This window comes from Microtus pennsylvanicus, chromosome 5 (assembly GCF_037038515.1).
Source record: "Microtus pennsylvanicus isolate mMicPen1 chromosome 5, mMicPen1.hap1, whole genome shotgun sequence".
NCBI lineage: Eukaryota > Metazoa > Chordata > Mammalia > Rodentia > Cricetidae > Microtus > Microtus pennsylvanicus.
In genome coordinates, this window is record NC_134583.1 from 61,010,753 (window position 1) to 61,037,460 (window position 26,708).

Genomic DNA, 26,708 nt, shown 5'->3' on the forward strand with positions numbered 1-26,708 from the left:
TTGGGAGACAGAGGCCAAGTTCAAAACCAGCATGGTGTATATAGCAAGTTCCAGGGCTACATGTTGCAAGTGTGTGTGTGTGTGTAACTATGGGGGTACCTTCCCTAAAGATGTCATGGTATTTCTTTGCAACAAGTGATTCTCCAAGTAGATACAGACAGACAGAGAACCTGGCATTAGAGCAATCTGTTTCTAGCATCAGGGTTCTACTTTATATATAAGAGAGATCTGCTTATTTTGTATTAACAATAATCCTAATTCCCCTGTCTCGCCATTTTTTCTTCTCAACCTAACTCACTCCGTGTTTTTGGAGAAGCTATAAGTTCAAAAGCTTGAAGCACTGTGTGAGTGCTGGGGAACCGATCAACCCTGAAGTGATGGAACAATGGAGAAGGAAGACAGGCCTAGACATCTACGAAGGATACGGACAGACAGAAACGGTACCTGCCCCACTGAAGACAGGGCTAGATGGGATTAGTCAGATAAACAAAAGCCAAAGTGTCTAATGTATTCTTATGATTGCTCGAGGGATACAGAAAGGTGTGGTTAGGAAACAATTATTTTTTAAATAAAGAAAAGCTTGAGAAAAATTAATTGCAAATAAACTATCATATTTTTGAGAAAAATGATTAACTGGTTGAGGAAAGAATGTCACAATATATTTAATGAGAAAAGTATTGGCGCTATGTGACACAGAACTTTCTAAAGAGTCACAAAATAGAAAGCGGTTAGTTTCTGGTTCCCCAAGCATTGAGTGTGCTGGGAGACCCCTTAGAAAGCAGATGCTGAAGCATTCCTGCGACCCCGCCCCCCCACTCTAAAGGTAGAGGGAAGAGGGTCAAATTCAAGGTCATTTTCATCTATGCAGTGAGTTCAAGGCCAGCCTAGGCTATGTGAACAAGCAAATACCTAAAAGATATGATATAATAAAATGAATTCTTTAAAGTACTCATGCAGATAAAAAAAAACATTGTTGGGGGGATTGTAGTTTAGTGGCCGAGCACTTTCCTAGCATATGGGAGACCACAGTTCAATCCTCAGCACCGCTGAAGAGCTCTAGGGAGAACTGATAATGAAGAACATATTTATTTTGTAGTAGAAGGGACAATAAGACCAGCAGAGAAATGGGAAAGTTGACATCTTCATTGGGTGTGTCTTATTTATAATGTCTGTATTTCTCAACTCTGAGTTTTATTATCTGGAAATGTTGAAATTTCGAAATGAAACAATAATAAAATTTGACAATTATTTACACACAACTAGCATAGTATCCATTGTGTCACGGAAAGTACAAATGTTAATATAGACATATATTTTCTCACCTCTTTATTGTGTATAGTTGTAAATTGTCAATATCCACATTCCATGAGAGGAGGGATTTTATGGGTTTCCTGCTGACCCTGATGCACAGCTAAGTTCTGTAGTATGAATGCATGGCAGATGAAGTAGTATTTTATATTACTTCTGAAGTTACCTTACTTTCTTCTCCTTAATCAGGTGCTGATCTGTGGAAATTTCAAAGGGATGAAAATTAAGCCTGGCTCAATGGGAAAGCCTTCTCCTGCCTTTGATGTGAAGGTTTGCATGTCCGCTTACACTCACCCACACTCCCTTAAATGTGATAATTCCATGTTATTTATACCTTAAATTCTACACCAAAAGACAGATGGGTGAGAAAGGTTGGCTCAATACTCTCTTACTATTGTTGCAAACACCTGTATTGTGCCATGAATTCTGGGCATTTAATTTCCAGAAATATCCTGAAGATAAACTAACAAGAGGACCATTCTGCAGGTGAGTATGTAGATAAAGTACAGAACTTTCCCAAGCTCGTGCAGCCAGAGCCCAGAGTGGGAACACAGTCTTAAGCAATCTGGCTCCAGCAGCCACACTCTTGGCCACCAGTTATGTGGTGAGGGAAGACTGGACCTCTGACAGGATCAACCAGGCCCAAAGTGGCACAGGTTCAAAGTGGCTGCAGCACAAACTTCTCTCTCTGTCTGCCCATCTGTTTCCAGGCTTTCTTTAACCACGGCCCCTATTACCCTCTGATGCCTGAGTTTCGAAAGCATTTTATTTCCCCATCTGCACACTTTATACGGGGTTAAAGTTTTATTAGGTCAAGTCAGGTTCAAAGTCAGATATAGACAAAGGATTTGCGCTAATATTCATATAAAAAGGAAGGGAAGCAACAGTGGCAAAAAGGCAAAACTGGATCAATTTCCAAAGGACAGGGCGCAGACGTAGGTTTAATTGAAGTATAGTTGTAGATGGGATCAATATTTCTCAAGTTCATCATGCAGTTCACACAGGGTTACTTGACTGAAATAGTCATTCTTATTTCTCTTCCCTGGTACATTCGACTCAACAGAGTGACAGAGAACTCTGGAATCCACGCCTAACAAAGGCATATTGCTAAATGACAAAAGCAGGTTGTAAAACTTAACAAGTAATCCTAGTATTTCCTGTCTATAATTGTCCCAAAGGACATTACCAAAACATTACTGGTGGTAGAAGTGAGAAAAATTTTTACTATCTTTTCACATTTTGGTTTTGCATTTTATAATATTTTATTCAATGATAATGTAGGTAAATAATACATTTAAGAATTTAAAGTAGGGGGCTGGAGAAAAGGTTCAGAGGTTAAGAGCACTGGTTGCTTTCCCAAAGGTTCCAAAGGTCCTGAGTTCAATTCCCAGCAACCACATGGTGGCTCACAACCATCTGTAATGAGATCTGGCGCCCTCTTCTGGCCTGTAGGCATAATGCAGACAGAATACTGTGTACATAATAATAAGTAAATAAATCTTTAAAAAATTATATAAAAAAGAATTTAAAATATAGTTAAAATATTTTTAAGTGTTTATTCTTGCCAAAATGATTCAAAGGTAAAATTTCAAATGTGGCATTAATTTAAAATTGCTTTAAATAAACCGTCCTGTTTTATTCTAGATTTTAGATGAAAATGGTGCTATTCTTCCTCCTGGAAAAGAAGGGGACATTGGTGTTCAAGTTCTTCCTGAGCGACCATTTGGCCTTTTTACTCATTATGTAGTAAGAACTTTATTTTAAAAACTTGTTTTCTATTTATTCTTCAAAAGCATAATCCCAGCATATGGGATACAGAAGCAGGAAGGCCACAAATTCAAAATCATTCTTAGTTACTACAAAGCAAGTTTGAGGTCAGTCTAGAATACTTGAGACCTTACACCAAAACCAAACAAAGTATTTGGTAACATTCCAATTTTTACAAAACAAGCCTAGGAACTTTGTCTTTCCTTGAGAAATCCATGGCCCTGGATAATAACCCTAAATACAGGCAATTAAAAAAATAACATTTTTGCCAGATAACACTTTGGTGCCCTCTCCTTGGAAGGGAACCATAAAAGGGGGCTCTTATCTATGATTTCTTAACATCTGAAGATCCTTTCCCACTAGCAAACAGAGCTCACTTACTTCCCTGACATCTGATTAGCTCTCTACCCACTCCAGTGGAACTAGAGAAATAAGGAATGGGGCCAAAAAATTAAGTAAATTAATCTCTCTAGCTTTCTTATATCTAATCATGGCATACAGATTAGAGCAAAGTTTATATCAATATACTAAGAGGTCCAGATAACACATGATAGTGAACTTTATGGAAGGCAGCAACTTTATGTTTTTTTTTCTTTTTATGCCAGTTATAGAACTGGTCTCTTATATAAAACAAACCAAAGCAAATAACACATCTGGTCTGAATTAAGCACTGGGCTTTCTTTTAACCCTTCTCTTTTTTTCCAGCAATTGTTAGGTATTGTTTAGAAAAAGGCTTAATTCTACCTACTCTCCAGGGCTTTGGGTTGCTCCTACATTTATCTTATTATCTACATAAAACATTCTCCAGGAGTTGCACTAAGTCTTTGTAACTGCGATTTCTTTCTTTATGTTGGGCTAAGATCCATGCTGGCAAGTCACTTTTACTTCACTCTGGTTCCTCTTCCTTCTGAGGCTTCTTAAAGGGGCCAAACTTTCTTTTTCTTTGAATGTTTAAAAATGACTGGAGAAAAGAGTCACATTCATAATAAGATTAACAAATGCTATTTGCTTTGCAGGATAATCCTTCAAAAACAGCCTCAACTCTACGAGGGAATTTTTACATCACTGGGGACAGGGGCTATATGGATGAAGATGGCTATTTCTGGTTTGTTGCCAGATCAGACGATGTTATATTATCCTCTGGGTAAACTTCCCTTCCGTGTGTGCATGCCTGTTAATCAAGCATTCCAGGGTGCATCTATAACTCACCCTGAGGAGTTCCTGTCATGTTTCCTAGCTACCGAATTGGACCATTTGAAGTAGAAAGTGCCCTGATAGAACATCCTTCCGTCGCAGAATCAGCTGTTGTCAGCAGCCCAGACCCTGTCAGAGGAGAGGTAAGAGAACTGATTCATCTAGACTTTCAATTTTGTTGATTAGCTAAACACATACTTGCGTGATTTTGTGTGTTCTAGGCATATAGCATATATGTGGGCATGATTTCCCTGTATATAGGCATATGTAGATACTGAGATATCTTCCCCAGTCACTTCTTCACCCTAGGTTTTTGAGACGCGGCGTCTCCCTGAAATTGGGGCTCACTGTTTAGGCTAGGCTGGTGGGTGGGATAGTAAGGCCCTGCCTGCTACCTATCTCCTGCCCGCCGTGCTGGGCGGCAGAGCTGCACGGGTACGGGGCCGGGGATGGCAGAGCTGCACGGGTACGGGGCCGGGGATGGCAGAGCTGCACGGGTACGGGGCCGGGGGTGGCAGAGCTGCACTGGTACGGGGCCGGGGGTGGCAGAGCTGCACTGGTACGGGGCCGGGGGTGGCAGAGCTGCACTGGTACGGGGCCGGGGGTGGCAGAGCTGCACTGCCAAGGGGCCGGGGATGGCAGAGCTGCACGGGTACGGGGCCGGGGGTGGCAGAGCTGCACTGCCAAGGGGCCGGGGATGGCAGACCCACGTTCTTAAGCTTTTCTCACTGAGCCATCTTCACAGCCTCTAAACACAGACTCTTACACAGGACTGTACTTCAAAAGAAACGAGGGTGGCTCTCCTTCCAAGATTGTTTTTCCTAAGAGGGCTTTGATGGCAGAGGATAACCCGTGGTCTTCACGGATGCCAATCTCACTCACAGCGTCTTAGCTCTTCTCACTCCTGCTGACATCCTCAGTTCTATCCACCTAGACAAGAGCTTATCTGGGATAGGCTGGTTGTGGAGCCTTTAGGACCAGGTGGGCTTAGCGTCAGGTATTCCAGTATGATACAGTCAAGCTCCGTAGGTGGGTTTCAGTTCCTCTGTAGTTCGAGAGGCGTGGTGTAGTGTTGGTGTTAGCCAGAGTGAGGGGAAAATTTGCCCTTCCCAACACTGGTAGGCTGCAGCCCCTGCTGCTGGAGGAAGGAGGTGGGGTCCCAAGGCAGCCATGCACAAAACAGCAGTGTGTTGCACAGGGAGCCTTTTACTCTCTGTGCAGGCCTGCCTGCTCTAGGAAAGGGCTAACCAGATCTTTGATTAGGCAATAAGTTCTAGAAGAATTGATTAAAATCCGATAAAATGAAGACTTAGACACTATCCCAAATATTGGCTTTATTTGCTTATGACAGTTCTGCAGCTGTGTAGTGTCTCCTGTTGCCTATTTTAAGAATTCCTAATTCAGTTATTAAGCCAAACTACATTTGACAATCATGAATTTTTAGCTTATTCTCAGGTGTATTATCTAAAAGCAAGTAAGATTCTAAATGAGCACTTTCCTTTACTTTTTTTCTCAGCTGATTTTAATACTTCAATTTTTTAAGGGATTTAGCAGGCTGCTTTGCTTTGAAAATCTTATTTTCAGGGAAGATGTAACTCAACAGTGGAGAGCTTGTCCAGCATGTGCAAGGCCTGGGATTTGGTTCCCAGTCTTCCTCTCTGCCCCCACCCCTAGTGGTGTATGCTTAATTATATTTTCCTTTTTTAAAAAATGATTTACTTGTATTTTATGTGCATTTGTGTTTTGCCTGCTGTGTAAGGGTGTCAGATCCCTTGGAACTGGAATTACAGACAGTTGTGAGCTGCTGTGTGGGTGCTGGGAATCGAATCTGGGTTCTCTGGAAGAGCAGCCAGAACTCTTAACTGCTGCTCCTAGTTACATTTTCAAGAAATTTAAAATGTGTGGAATGTATGCTTCCTGTAAGCTACTTTATGTATTTACTTTCTTGCTCTAAAAAGGTCACGTGATGTAGTTCCTCCCGCCTCTGCTTCAAAAGTGCAGGGACTAAACTTGCATGCGGTAGGCAAGTGCACTAACTATCACCTGGCACACCCCATCCTGGTCCCTAACCTCAGGTATTGACCAAGAAGGTGCTTATGTTCACATTCTTCCATGAGACCAGCATATGCACTAAGAGTAAAACAAAGTTGTGTAAAATACATCTAATCATGTAATAAAAATATAATCTGAACTAAGGAATATCGATGTCACAAGAGAAAGTATTCTAAATTGAAGGATATTAAAAAACACAAAAAAAACCCCAAAATACTGGAATTACAAGTGTGCACTACTCTGGTAGGAGACCAGAGTATTACGGTAGGATAAATCTTCCTTAAAAGAAGATTTTCAAAAGGGAGAAAGGGACTATATGCGTTGTTATTTACAAAAAACAATGTTGAATATTGTAAATGCGACTTTAAAACAGTGGACTGTGGAAGGAAGGAAGGAAGGAAGGAAGGAAGGAAGGAAGGAAGGAAGGAAGGGGTGGTGGAAGGAACAAAGGCGTGCAGGCAGGCAGGGTCACCTCAGAGGCTAAGGGTATTTGCTGTACTTGCAGAGGACCTGGGTTCACTTCCCAGCACGCACACAGGGCTCAGAACTCTAACTTCAATTCTCTGGTATCTGTTGCTCTCTTCTGACCACCCCAGCATCAGGTCTGCACACAGTGCACATACATACATGCAGACAAAACACTCATACACATCAAATAGAAACAATAGGTAAGTTCTTAAAAAAGAAAGGATAAAAGGAATGAAGGAAGGTTTGCTCAGATGGCTAAGCCCTTAAGTTCCTTAGCCTGCGTGACTCTAAGAATTTGACCAAGGCCACTGTTGGACTTGGACTTATGCAGGGATGAAAATGCTCTCCACTGGCATCCTCTAGTTAAAAAACAAAAACAAAAACATACAGGGCGCCGGGCGGTGGTGGCACACGCCTTTAATCCCAGCACTCGGGAGGCAGAGGCAGGTGGATCTCTGTGAGTTCGAGACCAGCCTGGTCTACAAGAGCTAGTTCCAGGACAGGCTCCAAAACCACAGAGAAACCCTGTCTCGAAAAGCAAAAAAACAAAAAACAAAAAACAAAAAACATACAGGGCTCTCAGTCACATAACGAGACTGATCGAAGAAACCTAATTCAAACAGCCACACATTGCTGGTGGCTGCTACATGGACTGGCCCAGCTACAGACACTTCTCAGAAAAATCTGAGAATTTTGCATGAAATTTCAATGAAACTTAAAAGCTCATATCATTTTTGCAAAGTTACATTTATTTATTCACTCTGTATGTGTCTGTGCTTGTGCCATGGTGCTTATGTGGAGGTCAGAGACAACTTTTGGGAGTTGGCACTCTCCTTCCACCACATGAGTTCTGGGGACCAAACTCATGTGTCAACTTGAAAGCAAGTGCCTTTCCCTCCTGAGCCATCTTGTTGGCCAACATGATGTTTTTTAGGTTTAAAAAACACCAAAGCAAAGCAAATAAATGCAAATGCTCTAAGTCTTTGTACTTTTGCTCCTGCACCTGAGATCTATCGTTTTTTTTGATGGCTTCCTTATGCTCCAGAAGTTATGCTAAGCCTCACATTTAGGCTAGCTTTTCAAATCCTTGCTTTTTTTTTTTTTATAAAGTAAGAAACCAAGAAACAGAGAGACAGTCTTAGTTCATCAAGATCACATAACAAACTCCTTTTGGTCCAGGCTGTCTGACTTCAGTGTTTATAATCTTTTTTTGTTATTTTGGTCTTTGGGTTTTTGAGACAGGGCTTCTCTGTGTAGCCCTGGCTGGTTAGGAACTCAAAGATCTGCTTGCCTCTGCTTCCTGAGTGCTAGAATTTAAAATCTGTGCCACCACTGCCTAGCTCAGTGGCCATACCCTTTAAGCATAATGTTACAATATTTTCCGTGAAGTTAGTATTTTCTGTAATGGCTTATAAAGACTTAGGAAGATAAGTACATGTTATAAAAGTTAACATAGAAACCAAAGCCTGTAAATGGTTTTATTTTTTTTCAGTTAATAAAAATGTTCATAAAGTTGCAAAAGTAACAAAAACATAATAGGATGAAATTCTACTCACAAGAAACACATGATAGCTGCATCTTAAGGGTGATATCAACATGTAGGAATATTAAAGGGTTTTTGATAAAGACAAAAAGGGTAACTGGTCATAAACTGTTTAAAAAAACACTTCACTATGGTAAACAATTTTCAACATGAAAAATTTTTAGTTACAAGTTGTCAATTCTTACCAAATGACTTTTTTAAAAAAAGATTTATATATGTATATAGTGTTCTGCATGCATGTATGCCTGTATGCCAGAAGAGGGCGCCAGATCTCATTATAGGTACCTGGGAGGCACCACGTGGTTGGAGGGAATTGAACTCAGGTCCTCTGGAAGAATAGCTAGTGTTGTTCTTAACCTCTGAGCCATCTCTCCAGCCCACCAAATGACTTTTCTAAGTGACTGTTTCAAATAATTTTTGATTAAATTTTCCTCTCAGATTAAAGGATGCAGAAAGTAAAATTAATAAGATTCCAGTTTCCTAGCCAGCACTTGGGAGGCAGAGGTGGATCTCTGTTTGAGGACACCATGGTCTACAGAGCAAGTAGTAGGACTGCCAGGGTAACACAGAGAAATCCTGTTTTGAAAAACTAAGATAGTTTCCAAAGTAAAGGGTACTTAGTCCTGTAAGGGCCTGTCTGGACTCTAGCTCATGTTGGGACTCTGGATTTGGCAGTGAATACTGATTGCCTCGCTAGAGGTACGCATTTGGGGTGGAAGCAGTGAGTGGAAGTGTTGGTAGTACCCAGGAAAGAAAAAACAATTAGACAGGATCCACTCAAGCTTCTTCCTTCTCCATTAAAGGTCCTAAAACTCTGGGCAGATCTCCCAAAACAGTCTGGAAAGAATGGGCTTTAGGAAATGGGATTTGTGGGTATAGCAACAGCCATCATCGTTTCTACTCCTGCTTCTTGGTCATGCATGTGGGTCAGAACAATAGTGACTTGACTAATGGAATCATTACAGCCTTACATAAGGATGTATGAAAAGGGCTGGGTGTGTGTAGCTAGGTGCTCAGAGGTAGAATGTTCGTTGAGTGTGCACAAGTCTCTGGGTTCAATCCTTATTGAGGAGGAAAAAATAAGCCAAGTAGAGTAGTGTAATCTAATCCAGTACTTGGGAAACTGAGACAGGAGAACCGCTGTGAGGTCAAGGCCAGCCTGATATACACTGATGACTGTCTCAAAATCCCCCAAAGAATGCCTGGCCTGAGTGAGCTGCTCCCTGCATGGGGGCTAGGCTGAGTAGGGCCTAGAAGAGGTGGTACTGGGTGCACTGCCTTTAGTACTCAGGTACTAACTGTACTTCGTGTTTCTAAGGGGAAGCCAAGGACAGAGATAATCGAATTCAGATCAGAACATACATTACAAAATACAGTCAGAGCAGGGTTCAAGGGTGATCCTGAGCAAAGCAGGCCCCACCAGCTCCGTGGTACTGAGAAGACTAAAGAAGGCTTTCCTGAGCACTTAGGAGCATGAGCACAGAGCGGGGCTAAACTACACCATGACCCCCCCAACAGTTCACGCCCCACAAGGAAGATTTACAGGGAATGAAAGCAGACAAGACACATTAAGGCACCAAACACATAACTCACTGATGTTTTACATATTTACTTTAGGTAGTAAAGGCTTTTATTGTTCTGAATCCTGATTACAAGTCACATGATCAAGAGCAACTGAAAAAGGAGATTCAGGAGCACGTGAAAAAGACTACAGCGCCTTACAAATACCCCAGAAAGGTGGGTAGCCTTGCTTCACCTGCATTTGTTCAGTGCTTTGGAAAAGGTTTGGCTATTTGTTTTTTCCTTTTTAAAATGACCTCTTCCCTTAAACATGCTATACAAAAGGTTCCCACCAGAACTAATGATAATAGACAGTAAAAAATTTTGAGATAAAATGAAGCCCCTAATATACTTTAGTCAATTAGCTCATAATGCTAAATGTAAAGAAAAACTTCAACCATCCCTTCACCTAGCCGTCAAAGCAGAGCTGTGCGGGACTAACTTCCTTCCTCCTCTTACTGCTAACAGGTGGAATTCGTTGAAGAACTGCCAAAGACTGTCAGTGGGAAGGTCAAAAGAAATGAACTGAGGAAAAAAGAATGGAAAACTATTTAAACTCATCCACTAATTATTCAGATATTTATATACAAATTCAGTGTCTACCTTCTGCAGGAACCACAGGTTATATGGGCAAATTGCTTCTAAACTGAATTTAAAGTACTTTTTAGTAATGACGTCAGAGGCTGAATTCTGAAATCAAATAGTGAATCTTTCTGTGTTCACCTCAATGTTTCTGCAATTTGGCAACATAAACAAAGGTCATCAGGTGCTGAGAGGTTTTAAAACTATTTTAGGGAAAGTTTCTAAATCAAATTTCTACTCCACTGGTTTTCAAAACTTAATTGAATAATTCTAATGTGTTAATATACAAATCAGAACAAATATTAAAGCTCTTAAAAAAACTAAGTGACTTGTTTTTAGAAAATTGTCATAATTCTTAGAATATTTACCTAAAAGTTGAATAAGAATTTTATTAGTCATATTTTCACTTAAGTAATTTAAAAATAGCTTGAAATTTGCTTCAAGGTCTATAAGAGAAAGCTGTCATGTGCTATGGCTACTTAGTAAATAAATATGGTTTATAAAAGTATTTTTTTCTTGTGGCTCATGATAGTTTGAAAAATTCAACAAATGTTAATATATGAAATATAGTTCTGTGACATTATCCAAATACACATTAGAGAATTTAGGGAATGAGGATTCCTACAAGAACAGACAAGGGACAGTTGTAAGAAAACTACTGGGCAAGAGTAAAAGTCATTCAAATTACTTCCCCTCTGTGTGAACTGCTCCAGTGTAGCTGTGGTTGCAGGAATACTGAGACCTTGAAACTTGACCCTGATACTTTTATTTTCCAGTATAAAAGTCACATGAAGCTTATACTGAAGTAAAAGACAGTTTAGTTTAGAGGAGAATTTATCAATTTCTCATTGAAGGTCTGAGTCGTAAAGAATTTTTAATAGGAAAACTTAAATTTCTATCATGAATATGACTTGTTTCTGGAGAGCTGAAAGTGAGTCCTGAGGAACAAGACAGAGCTCTGCTATTGGCTCTTTCCTTTTGAAGTGTTTGTTCCCATTTAAAATAACTGCAACATTTTTTGTCTTCTTGGAACTTCCCAACAGGGCAACAGTAGAAGGCTTTCCCATGGTTTGGCCCATTATTGGAAACAACAAGCCGCTTAGACCTTCTGCCACACTTGCATAAGGGAGGTGTCATCTTCCCGCTCTCCCAAGGCTCTTGTAGGTTAACTGTGGATGTCAATACAGAGGAAAGAACTTTCCGGGAAGAAGTTCCTGGGGAGCATGTAGATGATGCAGACTTTTCATCATGAATACTGAAGGTCTGCTTTTTGGCTCGTGGGAAAGCTGGGGGACTAGATGAATTCCTTTTAGTACCACCTAAAAGAAGAGGTTGTTTCCTCAAAACCGAAGGATGTGAGGCATTGGCATTAAGACTGTTGATGGTAAATGGTTTGCATTTGGGCAATTTAAAAGCAGAAGCATCTGAACTTGGATGTTTGGCTTCTTTTACATTATAGACAGTACTGTGAGGACTCTTATACACAATAGATTTAGGTGTCTCAAAGTTTTGAGGAGTTTCCTTGAGATCATCAAAGTTTTCATAACTAAGGGTTTCTGGTTCTTCTAAAACTATTGATCTCTCTCCAGAATTAAATGAAGTCTCTACATTTGTGTTACTAACATGAGGCACACAATCTTTATCTTGTTCAGCCTGAGATGCTGGCAGTAAAACTACATCTTCCCACTCAGTCAACATAGGTAAACAGTCAACAGTAGAACCCACTTCTTCATCAGAAACAACATTAACAGATGGAATGGTCGTAGACACAAGTACCAAGTTGGAGTTAAGTGCCGAGGACCTTGAAGTGTCATTCGGTGCAAACTGTTCACTTATTCTTTGCTTCTGCATAAAGAGAGGTGGATTCAAGGTGGGAGAACACAGTTGTTTCACAGAGGTCGAGGGCTTAGAAGTGGAAGAAGTTAAGCCACATTTGATATTGTGAAGACCTGATTTGGTCTTTAGCTGTAACTGGTCCTTTATAGAGGAATTCACAGAAACTAAATTCATTTGAGCATTTTCCTGGGTATTTACTGTACTTTTGGGCTCCTTTTGATGTACACTGGGACCCTCGATGTTAGTGTTGCAAGCAGATGTTTCTTCAGCTTGATCTGTGCCCAAATTTCTGACCAAAATCTTGGGATTCCTCTTAGTGAGAACCTATGATTCCACAGACAAATCCACTGCTTTAGAAACTGTATAATTCCTTCAGTAGACATTACATATGCCAAAAAAAGAGAGGGGAGGAGAATGCCACTGGTTTGAAATCAACATTCTAATGAACCTATGATTACTACCCTAGAGCTTAAAATAACACACTAACCTTGTTCAAGGACCTGGTAATTTTCATTAGGCAACCATCCCTGATCATTTTCCAAGCAAGAAGAGCAGTGTTCCGAGAATCATCTAAGCCTGAGGACATAAAATAGCAAACACTGAATGTTGTAGAACATAAGGAAATAATAAAAAAACAAATCACATTGAACAGAAATTGGGGTACATTGTTAGTTTTGTAACCACCTACTGAATTAAAAAAAAAGTCATAAATCGGTCTGTGGGAAATTGTGACAGCATTACCATACACCAGGGCTTGTGTTTACACAGGTGAGAATTTGTTAGACAGCTTCCCAAAATGTGACCAGCATTCCGTACAAACCATTGTTTGTAAAAAAAAAAAAGTCACGTTCAGTTCTTTTCACTAGTGCATCATATTATCCGGGCACTTGTGTCTCTATTTCATGTGCTCGTTATTTATCTATTTACTTTTAAACCAACCAGAAGTACTACATGGTGATCTTTATCTAAATTCAAATTCAAAAATGCTAGACAGAGGCAGGCGGATCTCTGAGAATTCGAGGTCAGTATGGTCTACAAGAGTGAGCTGCAAAACAGCCAGGATTGTTACACAGAGAAACAGTGTCTCAAAAAACTGAAAAAAAAAAAAAAAAGCACTACCCCCTACATGAAACTAATATGAAAGATTTTGCAAAACTCAAATGACTTACAAAATGATTATCAGTTTATACGAACCAGAATGTTCTCGTCCTGAAAATTCTATTCCCACTTCCTGCAACGCACCATTTAGTCCTTTGGGTTTTCGCTTATAAAAAAGCTAATTAAACAAAAAAAAGATATATTTTAAAATATAATGATAATAAAGGCTATGAAGTTATTTCCTACAGCTTTTAGTTCTACAAATTTGGGATTTATTATTTATGTGAACATTCCAAAAGAAAAATACCTTATTGTAGAAATTCATATCAATAAGATAAAATATAACTACTTCTCAACAAAAACACAGTGAACATGCTCCCATCTTTGATCCTTACCTTATAAGTTGCTCTGAGATCAATCCAAGAATTCAGGAACCTGGGTTTTAGCAGCTGCTTTCTTCTACACTCATATTCTAGGCAAACCCCCAAGTCCCAGTCTGCATTAAGGGCATGAAAAGTCAGTGATGTCAGCGCGTTGCCATTTACAAGTAAAATATACAAGACAAGATGTAGGAGAGCAGTGAGATATAATTGCTATGCTAATAACTAATGCTCATATAGTCTATATTATTTTACATCTTATATAACTCACCATTAAGATATTAAGTTGACTGCGTGTGTGCAGGTGTGCAGGTGTGTGGGTGTGCTCGTGTGCTGGTGCAGGTGAGCAGGTGTGCAGACCAGAGGACAGCCTCGGGCGATCACTCAAGTGCTACCCATCTGATTTTGAGACAGGGTTTCTTATTGGCCTGGAGAATCGAGATTTTAAAAATATGAATGAATTTATTTTTCTTGGCTAGTACCTATGTGGCCCTTGATTTTCTTCCCCAGGTCAATGGGGTTCTAGGTTAAGAAGACTAAAACTGGAAATAAAGGACTACATAGTGGTAATGCCACTGCTCTTTTGGTAAGTGGGGCATATGTATATGTGGTATGTATGTGCCACATGTTCACAAGTGTGGGGGTGAAGGTGTATGTGGACCTGCATGTGTACATACATATATGCGGAGGTAAGGCGGCCATCAGGAATCAACTGTTTCCCACCTAATCTATTGAGGCAGAGTTCCTCACTGAGCCTCAGACTTGCTGTTTTAGCTCTCTGACTAGCCAGCTTGCTCTGGGGATTCCTTGTCTGAACCTATGTTCCTGAATTATAGATAGAACACCGTGCCCATGTGGCTTCTATGTGGGTTCTGAGGATCCCAACTCTGGTCCTCATGATTGTTTAACAAGACTGGTATCTGCTGAGCCACCTCCTCATCCTCAATGCTACCCACCAGGACTTACAATCATAACTCATGGTTTTACCTGACCAGGTAACAAAAGCACACAATTTTACTTCAGAAGGAGAAGGCTCCGAATCCCCAGGAGCAAAAATGATTTTCTTCTGCTGCTGAATCTTTTGAATCCATTTACAGAACTGAGATAAGCAAATCTTCAGAGGGACTCCTTCATCAACTTGAACCTGATTGGAGAGCCAAAAATCTGTTTTAACAAATGAACTTCTAAGCTACTGAGCATTTATTACAACTCTGTACTATGGGGGAACAGAACTAAGAGAGGTTCTGACTGACAAACAGTTTACCTAGTACAAACATGCTGAGATTACAGGCGAGAAACACTGCAGTGACTTGAGAGAAACGAGGTTGGTAACGCCAGAGTTTCACAGAAATATACACTTTAAGTCCAGTCTCACAGAAATAAAAGACATTGAGTAATGTTACTCTGCAAAATAAACTGTTTCTCTGGAGCCCAGACCCTGGACTTCCCGCATACCAGGTGAGCCCCCTAAAGAGAGCTACAACCCCTGACCTTTATGTTTCTAGCATTATTCTGATATTTTCAAGATGCCATAAACATTCAGAGGGGACATTATTTCTCTTAACACTGAAAAAAATTTAATCCCAAGTGTTACATAACGTTTATTTTTCTTTTTGAAACTTATTTCTGAACTTTTAAAATTTGCATCATACCTGCTTTATCCCTGTCAGTTCTGTGCAAAATTCAGAAAGAACTGGATGCTCCTGAGGCTGAACATAAGCATGGAACTCAGATTCAATCTCTCCAGTTGCCGTACTCAATAAAACTGCTGGAAATTCAACTATTGAAAGAATCATAGATTAATACCTAAATATATTGTATTTATTTATTGCTTGTTTATTTATTTATTGGGTCTCAATTTATAGTCCTGGCTGGTCTGGAATCAATATAGATCAGCGGTTCTCAATCTGTGGGTCAGAATTCCTTTCTGGATACCAAATATTTATATTATAATTCATAACAGTAGTAAAAGTAGTTATGAAGGAGCAACAAAACTAATTTTATGGCTGGAGTCACCACAACATGAGGAACTGTATTAAAAGGTCACAGCATTAGGTTGAAGAAGCACTGACCAAGCTGGCTTCAAACTCATAGACACGCCCCTCATCTCTGCCTCTGAGTCTGGGGTTAAGGGTGTGTACCACGACACCTAGCCTGAATATGCAAATCCTCCTAAGCATGCACTGTTTCAGAACATCACTAGTAAACGATCAATGACAGTAAAAGCTTCTTAGAGTAGTCAAAGCCGTGAGAAACAAAGTTTTAAGAAAGCTAGGTCAAGGAATAAGTCAAAACCTCAAAGGTATGTATCTGTTTGGTTTCACAACTAAATATGAAGACTACAAGAGTTAAAATGTACTCTGTTATTGCACAGCCATTTTTCAGTTTCTATCCAGTCAAAGTTTTAAATATAATCCTAAAACAACTAGCTACTTTGCATGATCACATTCAGGTATTTAGCATTTTATCCTTTTTTTAGGCAACACAGTGTTTATATTAAACTACCAGCTTCCGGCATCCTGCTTTCTTATTGGCTGATTCATTTCTAGGAACTTTAAGAAGACTCACTGATCACTAGCTTCGGACACTGGCAGTCCAAACTTACTTATTTCAGGACTCCTGTGTTGTTTCCCATCTTTCCAGCATGTGGACTCAAAATCAATGACAATTAAGTAGTCATACACCTGTTCTGCAAAAGACCAAAGTGTTCTTAGTACACGTTCCAAGTTCAAGGTTTCCAAATGAAAACGAAACATGGGACTTACTGAATCTGCTTCTTCCTGGATTCCCACTTGCTGGGGCAACTGACTTTCTCCTAATTAATCCAAGCCGCCTAAAAATACAAAATCCAGTAAGACAGCAATAAATTCATTTATACTCCAGTTAGAATCAGCTATCAAACTGAACTGAACAAATGGTAAAATTCTCATCAAGGTACTATAATTGGAGTTGGGTGTGGGGACACACACTTGTAAGCTCAGTGCTCAGCAGGCCAAGGCAGAAGCGAGTTTAAGAACAAGTTAGCATACACACCAAGTCCCTGTCTCAAACAGCAGCTGTGTAGACCTTACAAGATCGGGACTCTTGGCTAAGTGCCATCCTCTCTTGGATGTTCACGGGCTTCCAGTGACCACTGCCAAACACTCATTTTGCCTGTTCTTGTTTTATAGCAGCACTGAGGAACTCAAAGTTGTGCAAAGACGGTTAAAAACCTTTAGCTACTGCTGTACTTTTCAAGCCCTTGCTGTTCTAAAGCGATGATGACTCCTGTTCCTAAAGTTAAAAAGTCTAGGTGAGGAAGTAAGATAACCAGAGTTTGACTAGAAGGCAATCTGTGATGGAAGACCCCCAATAGCAAGATACTGGATCCAAAGAAGAGGACTAACAGGGTTAACCATGGGCTCAGATGCAGGTGAGACAAAAACCTGATGAGTACAGCTTTAACTAGCAGATAACTGGAGTTTTGGCTTTTTGAAAAAGACAAGATGTGATGTCAGTATAGAGTTCTGGGGGTTAAAAGCTGACATTTATTACTTCATCAGCAAATATTAAAAACTAAGGTGGTGACCTCTTTTAAACAAGTCTAGGCGGTAGATATCTCTGTTATGCATGAGAAAACTACGTAATTTGCTACTGATGGCCATAGTAGGTTAACCCTTGGTAGGGCTCTCCAACCCTGAAATCCAAGCTATTCACTAACACATCACATTGCTTTTTCTTTGTTTTGGATTTGGTTCTGTTGTTGTTTTGAGACAGTCTGGTTATAGGGCCTCGGGCCTGCCCCAACATTTCCTCACAGATCAGGCTAGCCTCGAGCTTCCTTCGCTGGTATTGTAGGCGCGCGCTGTGTCGACAAACCTCAGAGCGTGTCCAAAAATCCAGCGTCCGCTGTAATTCTTACAATAAAATCGGGCTAGACAGCTGGCTCGGATGCAGTGGGTGCATTGGCACCTGCCCGCGAACAATCTGCACAGCACAGTCCCATTCCAGGGGCTTCCCAGACCCGAAACGGCACGCCGCCCCAGAACCCGGCTCCTCGGGCTCCTCCAGCCTAGCGAGGATGGCGGCGTGGGGCCCGAGGCCGGCCTTTTTCAGACCCAGACGAGCCGCCTGCGGATGACCGCCGCCAACCCTCCGTGGTGAAACCCCTAGCGTACCGCGCCAGCCGCTTGGTCGCCATGCCAGACCCTCTGCTCCTCAGAGTCCAACGGCCGGAAGTCGGCTGCCCTCCCTTCCGGTCCGTTTAAACGCCGGCGCGCCTGAGCGGCCCGAGTGTTGTGGCGGCGGCGGCGGCGGCTGTCAGCGGGCGGAGGGGCGCGCCTGAGGCGGCTCGGGACCTGGAGGGCGGAGACGGAGGCTTGGGGAGGGCGAGCAGCCTCGCTCCGCCCTCGACGGGCTTCAGGTAGCGTTTCCAACCCCTCGCTGAGGGAAATCTCAGCTCGGGAGGGCGAAGCGCGGTAAACGGGCCTGAGCTGCGTCGAGGGGAGAAAGTTGAGAACCGTCTCCCTCTCCCGCGCTCCGCCGGTGCCCTGGTCACCGCAGCTGCAGCCGATCTTTCCCTGCAGTCTGATGGACCTAGAGACGGAGATGGAGATGGAGGAGACGGAGACGGAGACGATCTCCAGGAAGAGGAAGGGGACCCCGAACTCGGCCCTGGCGACAGAGCCGGATCTTGAGGACCAGGAGCCTAAAGCCAAGGTGAGCAAAGGAGAGCCCGGCAGGAGGCCCAAGTCGTGTGCGGCTCGAGTCCCGTGCCCCCGCCGTCTGTGGGGTTCCTGCAGAGGGATCCGGGCTGACCGACCCACTGACTTCCCCGAACCCCGTCTCTGGTCTGTAAAGAGGGATAACTTAGCAGCCAGCCGGGCGGTGGTGGCACTCAGCGGGCAGAGACAGGTGGGTCTCTGTATTTTCGAGACCAGCTTGGTCTACAGAACGAGTTCCAAGATAGCAAGGGCAGTTTCACAGAGAAACCCTGTCTCAGACAACAACAACAACAAAAACCCCAACCTGATTTACTGTCCGCTACACAGAATATTTATTAAGATGTGTGTAACAGGAATGTTCCAGGAATATCCTTTCCACCTAAACAGAATTCTCTGCCTCTATACAATTTGCATTCTTGCTGGGCGTATTGATTGACGTTCCTAATATTTAGTAACCGCTAAATAAATAGCGGCCAATCGCCAGGTGTTTTTCATTCTTTGTCATGTGCCCAAGGCAGTGTGACCTAGGCACGTGAGGTGTATCAAGGAATAAATAAAAATTACTGCCTTACTACAGCCTACATTCTAGTAAGGAGCCAGAACATTTGAGTTGTATGCTATGTTAGAAAGGAATTAGTGTCACCAATTCTTTTATTAAAATGGAATAATTACGATTTACCAGATTAGCCATAAAAAAGAAATACAAGAATATTGACAATTCCACCTAAAACTTAAAAACTTTATAGAAAAGTTGCAAAGCAGTACTAAAAGCTGCCCTAGCCAACAGTGGAACGTAGTTGCCGGCCCATATGGGACTGCATTTTTCCCATTTGGGTGTTTTTATTTCCTCGGTGCCCTACATAATCACAACACAGCCTTCAAAATAAGGAAATTAACTTGAGTGTATTGCTGCCACTTAATTCTCAGAGCCCATCCAAGTTTCTTTAAAAAGATTGATTAAGCTTTTTAGCATGTGGTCCAGTGTAGAATTATGTTAACTTTTTAATATCTTTCTTCTTCTTCAACTCCAATAGTCTTTTGACATTTGTGGCTCTATCTATCTATCTATCTATCTATCTATCTATCTATCTATCTATCTATCTATCTATCTATCTATGTTTTTCGAGACAGGGTTTCTCTTTGGTTTTGGAGCCTGTCCTGGAACTAGCTCTTGTAGACCAGGTTGGTCTCGAACTCACAGAGATCCGCCTGCCTCTGCCTCCCGAGTGCTGGGATTAAAGGTGTGTGCCACCACCGCCCGGCCTGACTTTATTTTCTTTTGAGGAATTCTGGATCAATTATTTTGTAGAATGTCCCTTGAGTGTTTGTCTCTTTGTTGATGGGACTGAGGTCACACATCTTTGCAGAACTAGCACAGAAGTGATAGTCTTCTCTTGCAGTTGGCATATGACGTTTTGACCACTCCCCTGATTACTTAACATAGTAAGATGGTGTCTGCCAACCTGTCTAAAACGCCCTTCGTAATTCTGTAGAGAATTCTTAAGTCACTTCAGTTTATCAGTATGAATTCACAGATAATCTATTCATTGAGCCATCATTTGTTAATTAATTAATTTATTTATTTTGGTGCTGGGTATCGAATCTAGAACCTTGAGCACAATAGACAAGTACTCTACACCTGAACTATACACACACACACACACACCTGCTCTTTCTTTCTGAGCCTGTTTCACTAAGTTGTCAAGCTCAACTTTCAAGTTGTCCTGTGGCCCAGTAGGTCTTGAACTTGTGGTTTTCATGCCTCCTCAGTAACTGAAATTACTGTTCTATACTACCAGACTTTATTATTTATTTTTTAGATTATTATTTTCAAAATTATTTTATGTCTATTGGTGCTTTGCATGCATGTCTGTACTATGTGTGTGCTTGATGCCCGAGGAGGCCAGCAGAGGGCGACGGATCGTCTAAAACTGGAGTTATAGCTGCTTGTGTGTCACTAGGTGGATGCAAGGATGAAGTGGGTCCTCAGGAAGAGCAGCCGTTGCTCTTAACTGCTGAGTCATCTCCCCCTCTGGCTATGTGTTCTGATTCTCTGAATAGCCAAGATTTGATTATTAACTTGCTTTTGAGTTATGACATGACTGTATCACTCTGAGCAGGTCATTGCTTTCTGGTGAGAAGGGGTATCTGCTTTCTCTGTCCCAGGTCCCTGGAATCAGCCTGGTTCTTAGTGGAGAATGGCTTTGTAAATTTGTTTGTTTTTTGTTTTTGTTGTTTCTCTGTGTAACAGTCCTAGTTGTCCTGGAACTAGCTCTGTAGACCAGGCTGGCCTCAAACACATATTCTTTTGCCTCTGCCTTCTGAGTGCTGGGATTAAAGACGTGCACCATCACCACCCGGTTGGCATTTGCATATTTTAAATGGTGGTATTGTAGATGATTTTATGCTAGTAGGATGCCAGTAGTCCCAAAAGGTCATGTTAATGGGTATGCTTGTGTGTTGTAAATATATACAAACAAGCATTTACAACTAGTTTCCTGAATTCACATTAAATGCATGCTTTCCAGTCAACTTATTTCTAGTCAAAGCTCTTTGTAGTTCCTCCTTTTTCATATCTGCAGCTTCCTTTTCTGATAGAAATACAACTATTATCTCCAATGTTTAACTCTTAATCACTATCACCACCTCCTGTTCACCACATCTTTGCCCTGCTCGGTTCCAGATCAAATACGTTTGAAGAGCCCACATTATTGTAACAGGCTCTGCAAGCATCCCTATTAGATAGGCGCTTACGATTCAGGCCCTAGCCAGTACAACCATGAAGAAATTAGTAGTTAATATCTGATATTTATTAAGTACTTAAGGTGTGTTGGTGGCTAGCACTGAGATAACACTCTAAACCAATGGTTCTAACCTGGGGGTCAAATGACCCTCTCATGGGGGTCGTCTAAGACCATCTGCATATCAGATATTTACATTATGATGCATAATAGTAGCAAAATTACAGTTATGAAGTAGCAATGAAATAATTTTATGGTTGTAGGTGACCACAACACGAGGAGGTGTATTAAAGGGTCACAATATTAGAAAGGTTGAGAACCACCGTGCTAAACCCTAGGGCAAATACACTCTTGATCCTATGTATTTATAATAGCACTGACCCTTGCAGTGTTAGAATTACCCATCATATTTTTCCGTAATAAAATAGAGTTCTTGAAAGCACGAATTGTATTGTAATCTTACTATTTTTAGCACACAGGCATGCATAATACACAAACTGTACCAATGTCTATAAAATATTCTACTAATGATATCATACCACAAGTGGCTCCTTTAGACCTTATTTTCAATTAATTAGAGCAATGCTTGTACTTGTATATATATATTAAAATATCAGAAACTTGAATAATTGCCTTTTTGCCAATGATGAGTATTACAGTGTGCTGTATTCTAATTTTTCTTTACAGAAAGCTCGCTTATCTTCCATTTTATTTGCTGAAAATGATGTAATAACCCCTAAACAGCTGTGTCAGTTGCTGAAGTATGCAGTTCTGGGTAAATCCACTCCTGAACCCAGGTATGAGATAAACTGTGCATAGGCCAGAGGTTTCAAACTGGTTTGTAGATTATTGATATTTGTTAACCATACATCATATTCATTTTTAATTAAGTAACAGCTGTCAATAATTATTTGGGAATTTCTGTATAAAAATTCAGGTTGGTGATTTCTTCAAAGAACTTAAAAATCTGGTAACCATCTCTGTTCTCCTAACAGTCAACATATTTGTCAAGGCTGAAGGTGTATATACTCTATTGTCCCATCTGGCATACTTATCATTCATTATATATCTGTCTGGCTATATAGATACTGTAGTTTGCATCCCCTGATATGAACTCGATAGGAATCACATTACTTACTGTTTTTTTATTATAAAGTAATGCTATCTTAATAATTCTGGTTAGTCTTGTCTTTCTTTTATAAAGAACAAAGAGATGATATTATTTGAATGCTGTCAGTGATATGAATGACTTATGAAAATTATATTTCTTATGCCTGTCTTAGTTAGGGTTTCTGTTGCTATAATGAAAAACCATGACCAAGGTAACTTGGGGAGGAAAGAGTTTATTTGGCTTACACTTCCATATCATAGTACCTCACTGAATGAAGTCAGAATAGGAACTCAAATGTCGGGGTCCAGTGCCAGCCTGGACCCTAAATAATTTCTCCGGACCAGAGGGGAGGTGTGGGAATAATTGAGACAACTCACATGGCTTTATCGGGAGGGAGATTTTCAGTGATCCCTCATGAAATTTTGAGTTCACATCCTGAAAATTTCTCTGCATTTATTTTCCAAACAGCCTTATATCCCAAAACATAAATGAGGGGGGAAATTCATTAGCATTCTGTTTCCTAGGTCACCAGATGGTAAATGGTTATGGTCATGTCCACATCTACCTATGCCTGCTCTGTCACGCCTTCCTGCTCTGTATGCCAGCCCTGTCTTGTAGGCCGAATTAACATCTCTTTTAGGCATCCTCCAAATTACAAAGAAGGAGCAGAACAACATCCTGACCCTTTGTTAGGGATGGCGACAGGCTAGGTGATGACCTCCTGTGCAGCAGGTGCAAACTGTGGCCTGAGATTTTGGTTGCCATAACATGTAGAAATATGGTCCTACACTCAAACAAGTCAGGAACCTGGAGGCAGGAGCTGATGAAGAGGTTATGGAGGGGTGCTGTGTATTGGCTTGCTCATCATGGCTTGCTCAGCGTGCTTTCTTATAGAATTCAAGATTCCCAGCTCAAGGATGGCACCACCTACAATGGGCTGGGCCCTCCTCCATTAATCACTAATTAAGAAAATGCTTATAGAGGATCTTAGGGAGGTGTTTTCTTAATTGAGGTTCCCTCCTTTCAGATTACTCTAGTTTGTGTCAAGTTGACATAAAACTATCCAGCACAATACTTATCAAGAGCACACATTTCTCTGAGGCAGGTTGTTATAAATTGTCTAGATTTTTTTAGAACCATTTTCTTTGTCATGAAATACTGCCATCTGGCAGGGCCTAGTGGCGCATCTCAGCACTCAGGAGGCTGAGGCAGACAGATATCTGAGTTTGAGGACAGCTTAGATTACATAGTGAGTTCCTGGATAGCCAGGGCTCATGTGGAGATACCCTATCTCAAAAGAAAAAAAAAAAGAAAAAAAGAAAGAGAGAGAGAAAGACTGCCATTGATTTCAGCCCTCATCTGATGTTCTGGCTTAGGTGGGGCTACAGAATATGTTGGAGACAAACCTTTGTAGAATAAGCTCGGAGTTCTAATTTAAAGTAAATGTTCGGGTGGAAGAACACCAGCTGCCCTAAGTTGTCCTCTAACTTCCATCCTGTGACACACACAAAATAAGGGTAATTAAAGTTTTAAATAAGCGTTAGTAGGACTTTGACTCGACATTTAATTATAACGAATATTTATTACAAAGATTTTTTTTTTTTTTATTAATTAATTTATTATGTATACAATATTCTGTCTGTGTGTATGTCTGTAGGCCAGAAGAGGGCACCAGACCTCATTACAGATGGCTGTGAGCCACCATGTGGTTGCTGGGAATTGAACTCAGGACCTTTGGAAGAGCAGGCAATGCTCTTAACCACTGAGCCATCTTTCCAGCCCCCTATTACAAAGATTTTTATTTGAATTCTTTGGAGTAAGGACTGTCTTCCAGTTATAGAGTGAGTCAGAGAGGGTCAGTGGTTGAAGTTTTATTGGTTGTCAGTCACTGTTTCCTGCTTGTCTTCTATGTGTCTGTAACTGAGATTATCATCTTAGCTGTGTGTTGGTTTGATTTTTTTTTTCAACAGCTGGTGCCAACTTTTACACCAAAACCACCTAAACAACGTGGTGGTTTTTATTCTGAAGGGAATGAGTCAGCTACACTTCTACAGGTTCTATTTGGAATTCAGATTTCTTCGAAAGACATTCAGACATGTAAGATAAGAAAGTTTTGTATTAGGGGCTAAGTTAGAGCTCCTATCCTGAGGCTAGGGCATCAGTCTGAGAATGTTTGTCAATAACCTAGTTAAACAACACAGGAAGGCAGGAAGGGTATATAGACAGCAGAAGTACTAAGGGCTCTGTTTAGATTAGATTTGTCTGTGCTTTTCTTTGATAATCTAGCAAAACAGTTACTCTCCAATTATAGTATATAGCTTCTATGTTGATTCTATTTTATTTGTAATATGGAATTTTTATAAATTGCAAAATTCACATAAAATTTGTACTTCTCTTAAATCATGATGTTGGGCATGGAGGTGCATAGTTGTAATTATAACAGGTGGAAGGCAAGTAAGAAGGATTTGAATCCTGCATGGGTGCAAGACCTGTTTAAAAACAAAAAAAGCAAAAAGAAAACCAATCTAAGAAAAATTTTAAAAATTGGGTGTCAATAGAATACTACCTGGAGCTCAATAGCACCTGCCATCTAGAAAGAAAAGTATGTGCACTGGGTGATGGTGGCGCTGGTGCCTACCTTTAATCCCAGCACTTGAGAGACAGAGGCAGATGGATCTCTGTGAGTTTAAGGCCCAGCCTGGTCTACAGAGTGAGTTCCAGGACAACTAAAAAAAAAAAAAGGCATGTACTGTTGGTTTTATATCCTGCCCTATTTCCCTCTGGCCTCCTTGTCCATATATTCCTGAAGGTATTTGAGTCCATCAGCCCTAATCTATCTGGGTCTTGATTCTCTTTTGCTTCCATTTTATTGAGTACTTTTTATATGCCTAGTCATGTATTAGTAATGCTATGTTTATCATCTGTAATGACCATGTTGTCCTGTAAGAGGAATTTTATTCTATTTCATGTTTAAGAAAGTGAGTAGCTCACCAAAGTTAACCACTAATAAATTGTAGAATTGGAATTTTAGCCCAGATGAGCCTGTAGCTAGAGCTTTCAACCTAGGTACCTCCTATATATCATCTATCCTGATTACCTGATATGCTGTCTAGTGACATAAAGAATTAGAAGTCCCTGAGAACACTGAACTTGTAAATTCCTCTGCCGACTTTTTACAGTGTGAAGTGAGAGGAACAATTTCCAGGTGGAGATTTTATTGTAAATGTGGCTTATTTCACTTCCTCACTCTCTCCCATGTTAAGGAAACAGTTCTCATTTTATAATATGAATAGGTAAAGCCTAGACTATTTTGAAGGTCTGAACCAACAGTGAAAGTCTAGCCCTTTAAGAGTATTTTGTCTGTTTTGAAGTATTTTTAAAAAACTTATTAATATATTTTTTTCAGAAATTCAGCTTGCCTCCTCCGACATCCCGTTTTCTATTTGATATTATTGGGCTGCAAAGGAAGAAATTAGTCAGAGGTTTTCCTAGGACTATTAAAGGTATGGCTTCCATTTTTATTGATGCTTGTAAACAGATGTCATGGATGTGGTAAAGTTTATTCTTGTAAGCAACAATAACAACAACAGAATCTTCAGTTCTGATCAACTTAAACAAAAAGGTGTCTTCTTTCTTTTCTTTTTTTAAAAGAAAGAATTTTAAAATGAGCAAGAACCCAGAGAGGGTAGATACCAGGAATCATTGGTTCATGCTTCAGAAACTGGTTAAGTTGGATAACTAAGGATATTTGATTATCGCTGACATTGAAACTCTTAATTACTGTGCTCTCGGCAGTCACTAGGTCTTCGTTTCTACTAGGATATATGTGGGAAGGAAGAATTTACCATTGACTAGTGAAAGGGACATGAATATTATTCACACTGAGGAACAGATGGGGAATTTAGTTGGTCCTACTTTTAGTTGTGACCTACAGGTACAGTTAGTTAGAGCTTTAAGATATATACCTATGACAGCAGTGCTGTTCAGACCCGGGAATGTCCTGCGACTAGGTTACAGTTAACTTTTTTTTTTTTTTTTAGAAATATGGGTTGTAGAATAGGAATTATCAAAATTCAGACAAAGTGAAGGTAAATATTGTCCAATGGTACTTCTTTGTGTTCAGAAATAATAGTTAAGTAACTGTATAATTGCACTGAGGAGGCATACACAGGTAGGACTAATCAGGCAGTTCCCTCCTACCTCCTTTTGAACTGTGTTTCCTAGTTTCCTGCATCTTGGTGGTATCTTCTGATTTTGCTGCATTTCCATTGTTCTTCTTTCAGTAGATGCCTATATTATATATGCAGCTGTATTGATTTAGCATGCAAGTATCTGAATAAATCATATAGTATTGTTTTAAGATTT

General features: G+C 40.6%; 3 protein-coding genes across 9 annotated transcripts in view; 2 read left to right on the forward strand and 1 right to left on the reverse strand.

Annotated features, from left to right (window-relative positions):
• Positions 1 to 10,982, forward strand: part of Acsm3 (acyl-CoA synthetase medium chain family member 3) — a 26,442-nt gene extending 15,460 nt beyond the window's left edge. The window contains exons 8-14 of one of the 2 annotated variants that reach the window (XM_075972052.1): positions 317 to 440; positions 1,498 to 1,578; positions 2,953 to 3,054; positions 4,092 to 4,219; positions 4,313 to 4,412; positions 9,950 to 10,069; positions 10,361 to 10,982. In XM_075972052.1, the coding sequence (XP_075828167.1) occupies positions 317 to 440; positions 1,498 to 1,578; positions 2,953 to 3,054; positions 4,092 to 4,219; positions 4,313 to 4,412; positions 9,950 to 10,069; positions 10,361 to 10,447 (742 nt within the window). In that variant the 3' untranslated portion in view covers positions 10,448 to 10,982. Of the gene's footprint in view, positions 1 to 313; positions 441 to 1,497; positions 1,579 to 2,952; positions 3,055 to 4,091; positions 4,220 to 4,312; positions 4,413 to 9,949; positions 10,070 to 10,360 lie in introns of both variants that reach the window. The other variant, XM_075972051.1, reaches the window with a different exon arrangement.
• On the reverse strand, positions 9,929 to 18,053 carry Eri2 (ERI1 exoribonuclease family member 2). Of its 6 annotated transcripts, XM_075972050.1 has the most exons (10): positions 17,946 to 18,008; positions 16,554 to 16,621; positions 16,394 to 16,472; positions 15,441 to 15,568; positions 14,776 to 14,932; positions 14,060 to 14,216; positions 13,804 to 13,904; positions 13,505 to 13,586; positions 12,798 to 12,886; positions 9,929 to 12,634 (listed from the first exon to the last, which is right to left on the reverse strand). In XM_075972050.1, exons 9-10 carry the CDS (start codon positions 12,843 to 12,845, stop codon positions 11,312 to 11,314), a joined length of 1,371 nt encoding a protein of 456 aa, XP_075828165.1. In that variant the 5' UTR covers positions 12,846 to 12,886; positions 13,505 to 13,586; positions 13,804 to 13,904; positions 14,060 to 14,216; positions 14,776 to 14,932; positions 15,441 to 15,568; positions 16,394 to 16,472; positions 16,554 to 16,621; positions 17,946 to 18,008; the 3' UTR covers positions 9,929 to 11,311. The 6 variants fall into 6 exon arrangements, with proteins under 6 accessions (XP_075828165.1, XP_075828160.1, XP_075828159.1 ...); XM_075972045.1 differs by lacking the exon at positions 14,060 to 14,216 and having other exon boundaries at positions 9,929 to 12,451; positions 16,394 to 16,477; positions 17,946 to 18,053; XM_075972044.1 differs by lacking the exon at positions 14,060 to 14,216 and having other exon boundaries at positions 16,394 to 16,477; positions 17,946 to 18,053.
• The window catches only part of Rexo5 (RNA exonuclease 5), a 56,753-nt gene continuing 48,097 nt past the window's right edge, over positions 18,053 to 26,708 (forward strand). Inside the window, exons 1-5 of the mRNA XM_075972043.1 lie at positions 18,053 to 18,190; positions 18,354 to 18,486; positions 21,920 to 22,029; positions 24,314 to 24,440; positions 25,750 to 25,846. Coding sequence (XP_075828158.1) covers positions 18,358 to 18,486; positions 21,920 to 22,029; positions 24,314 to 24,440; positions 25,750 to 25,846 — 463 coding nt within the window. The 5' untranslated portion in view covers positions 18,053 to 18,190; positions 18,354 to 18,357. The remainder of the gene's footprint in view (positions 18,191 to 18,353; positions 18,487 to 21,919; positions 22,030 to 24,313; positions 24,441 to 25,749; positions 25,847 to 26,708) is intronic.

Excerpts from the sequence above, each read along its gene's own strand:
- Eri2 (XM_075972044.1), bottom strand. The coding sequence starts at position 17,968 with ATGGCGACCAAGCGGCTGGCGCG. Across the intron at positions 15,569-16,393 it reads ACACAGGAGTCCTGAAATAA|TTGAATTTCCAGCAGTTTTA; the intron begins GTAAGTTTGGAC and ends TTCTTTCAATAG. Across the intron at positions 14,933-15,440 it reads AACTGACAGGGATAAAGCAG|GTTCAAGTTGATGAAGGAGT; the intron begins GTATGATGCAAA and ends CTCTCCAATCAG.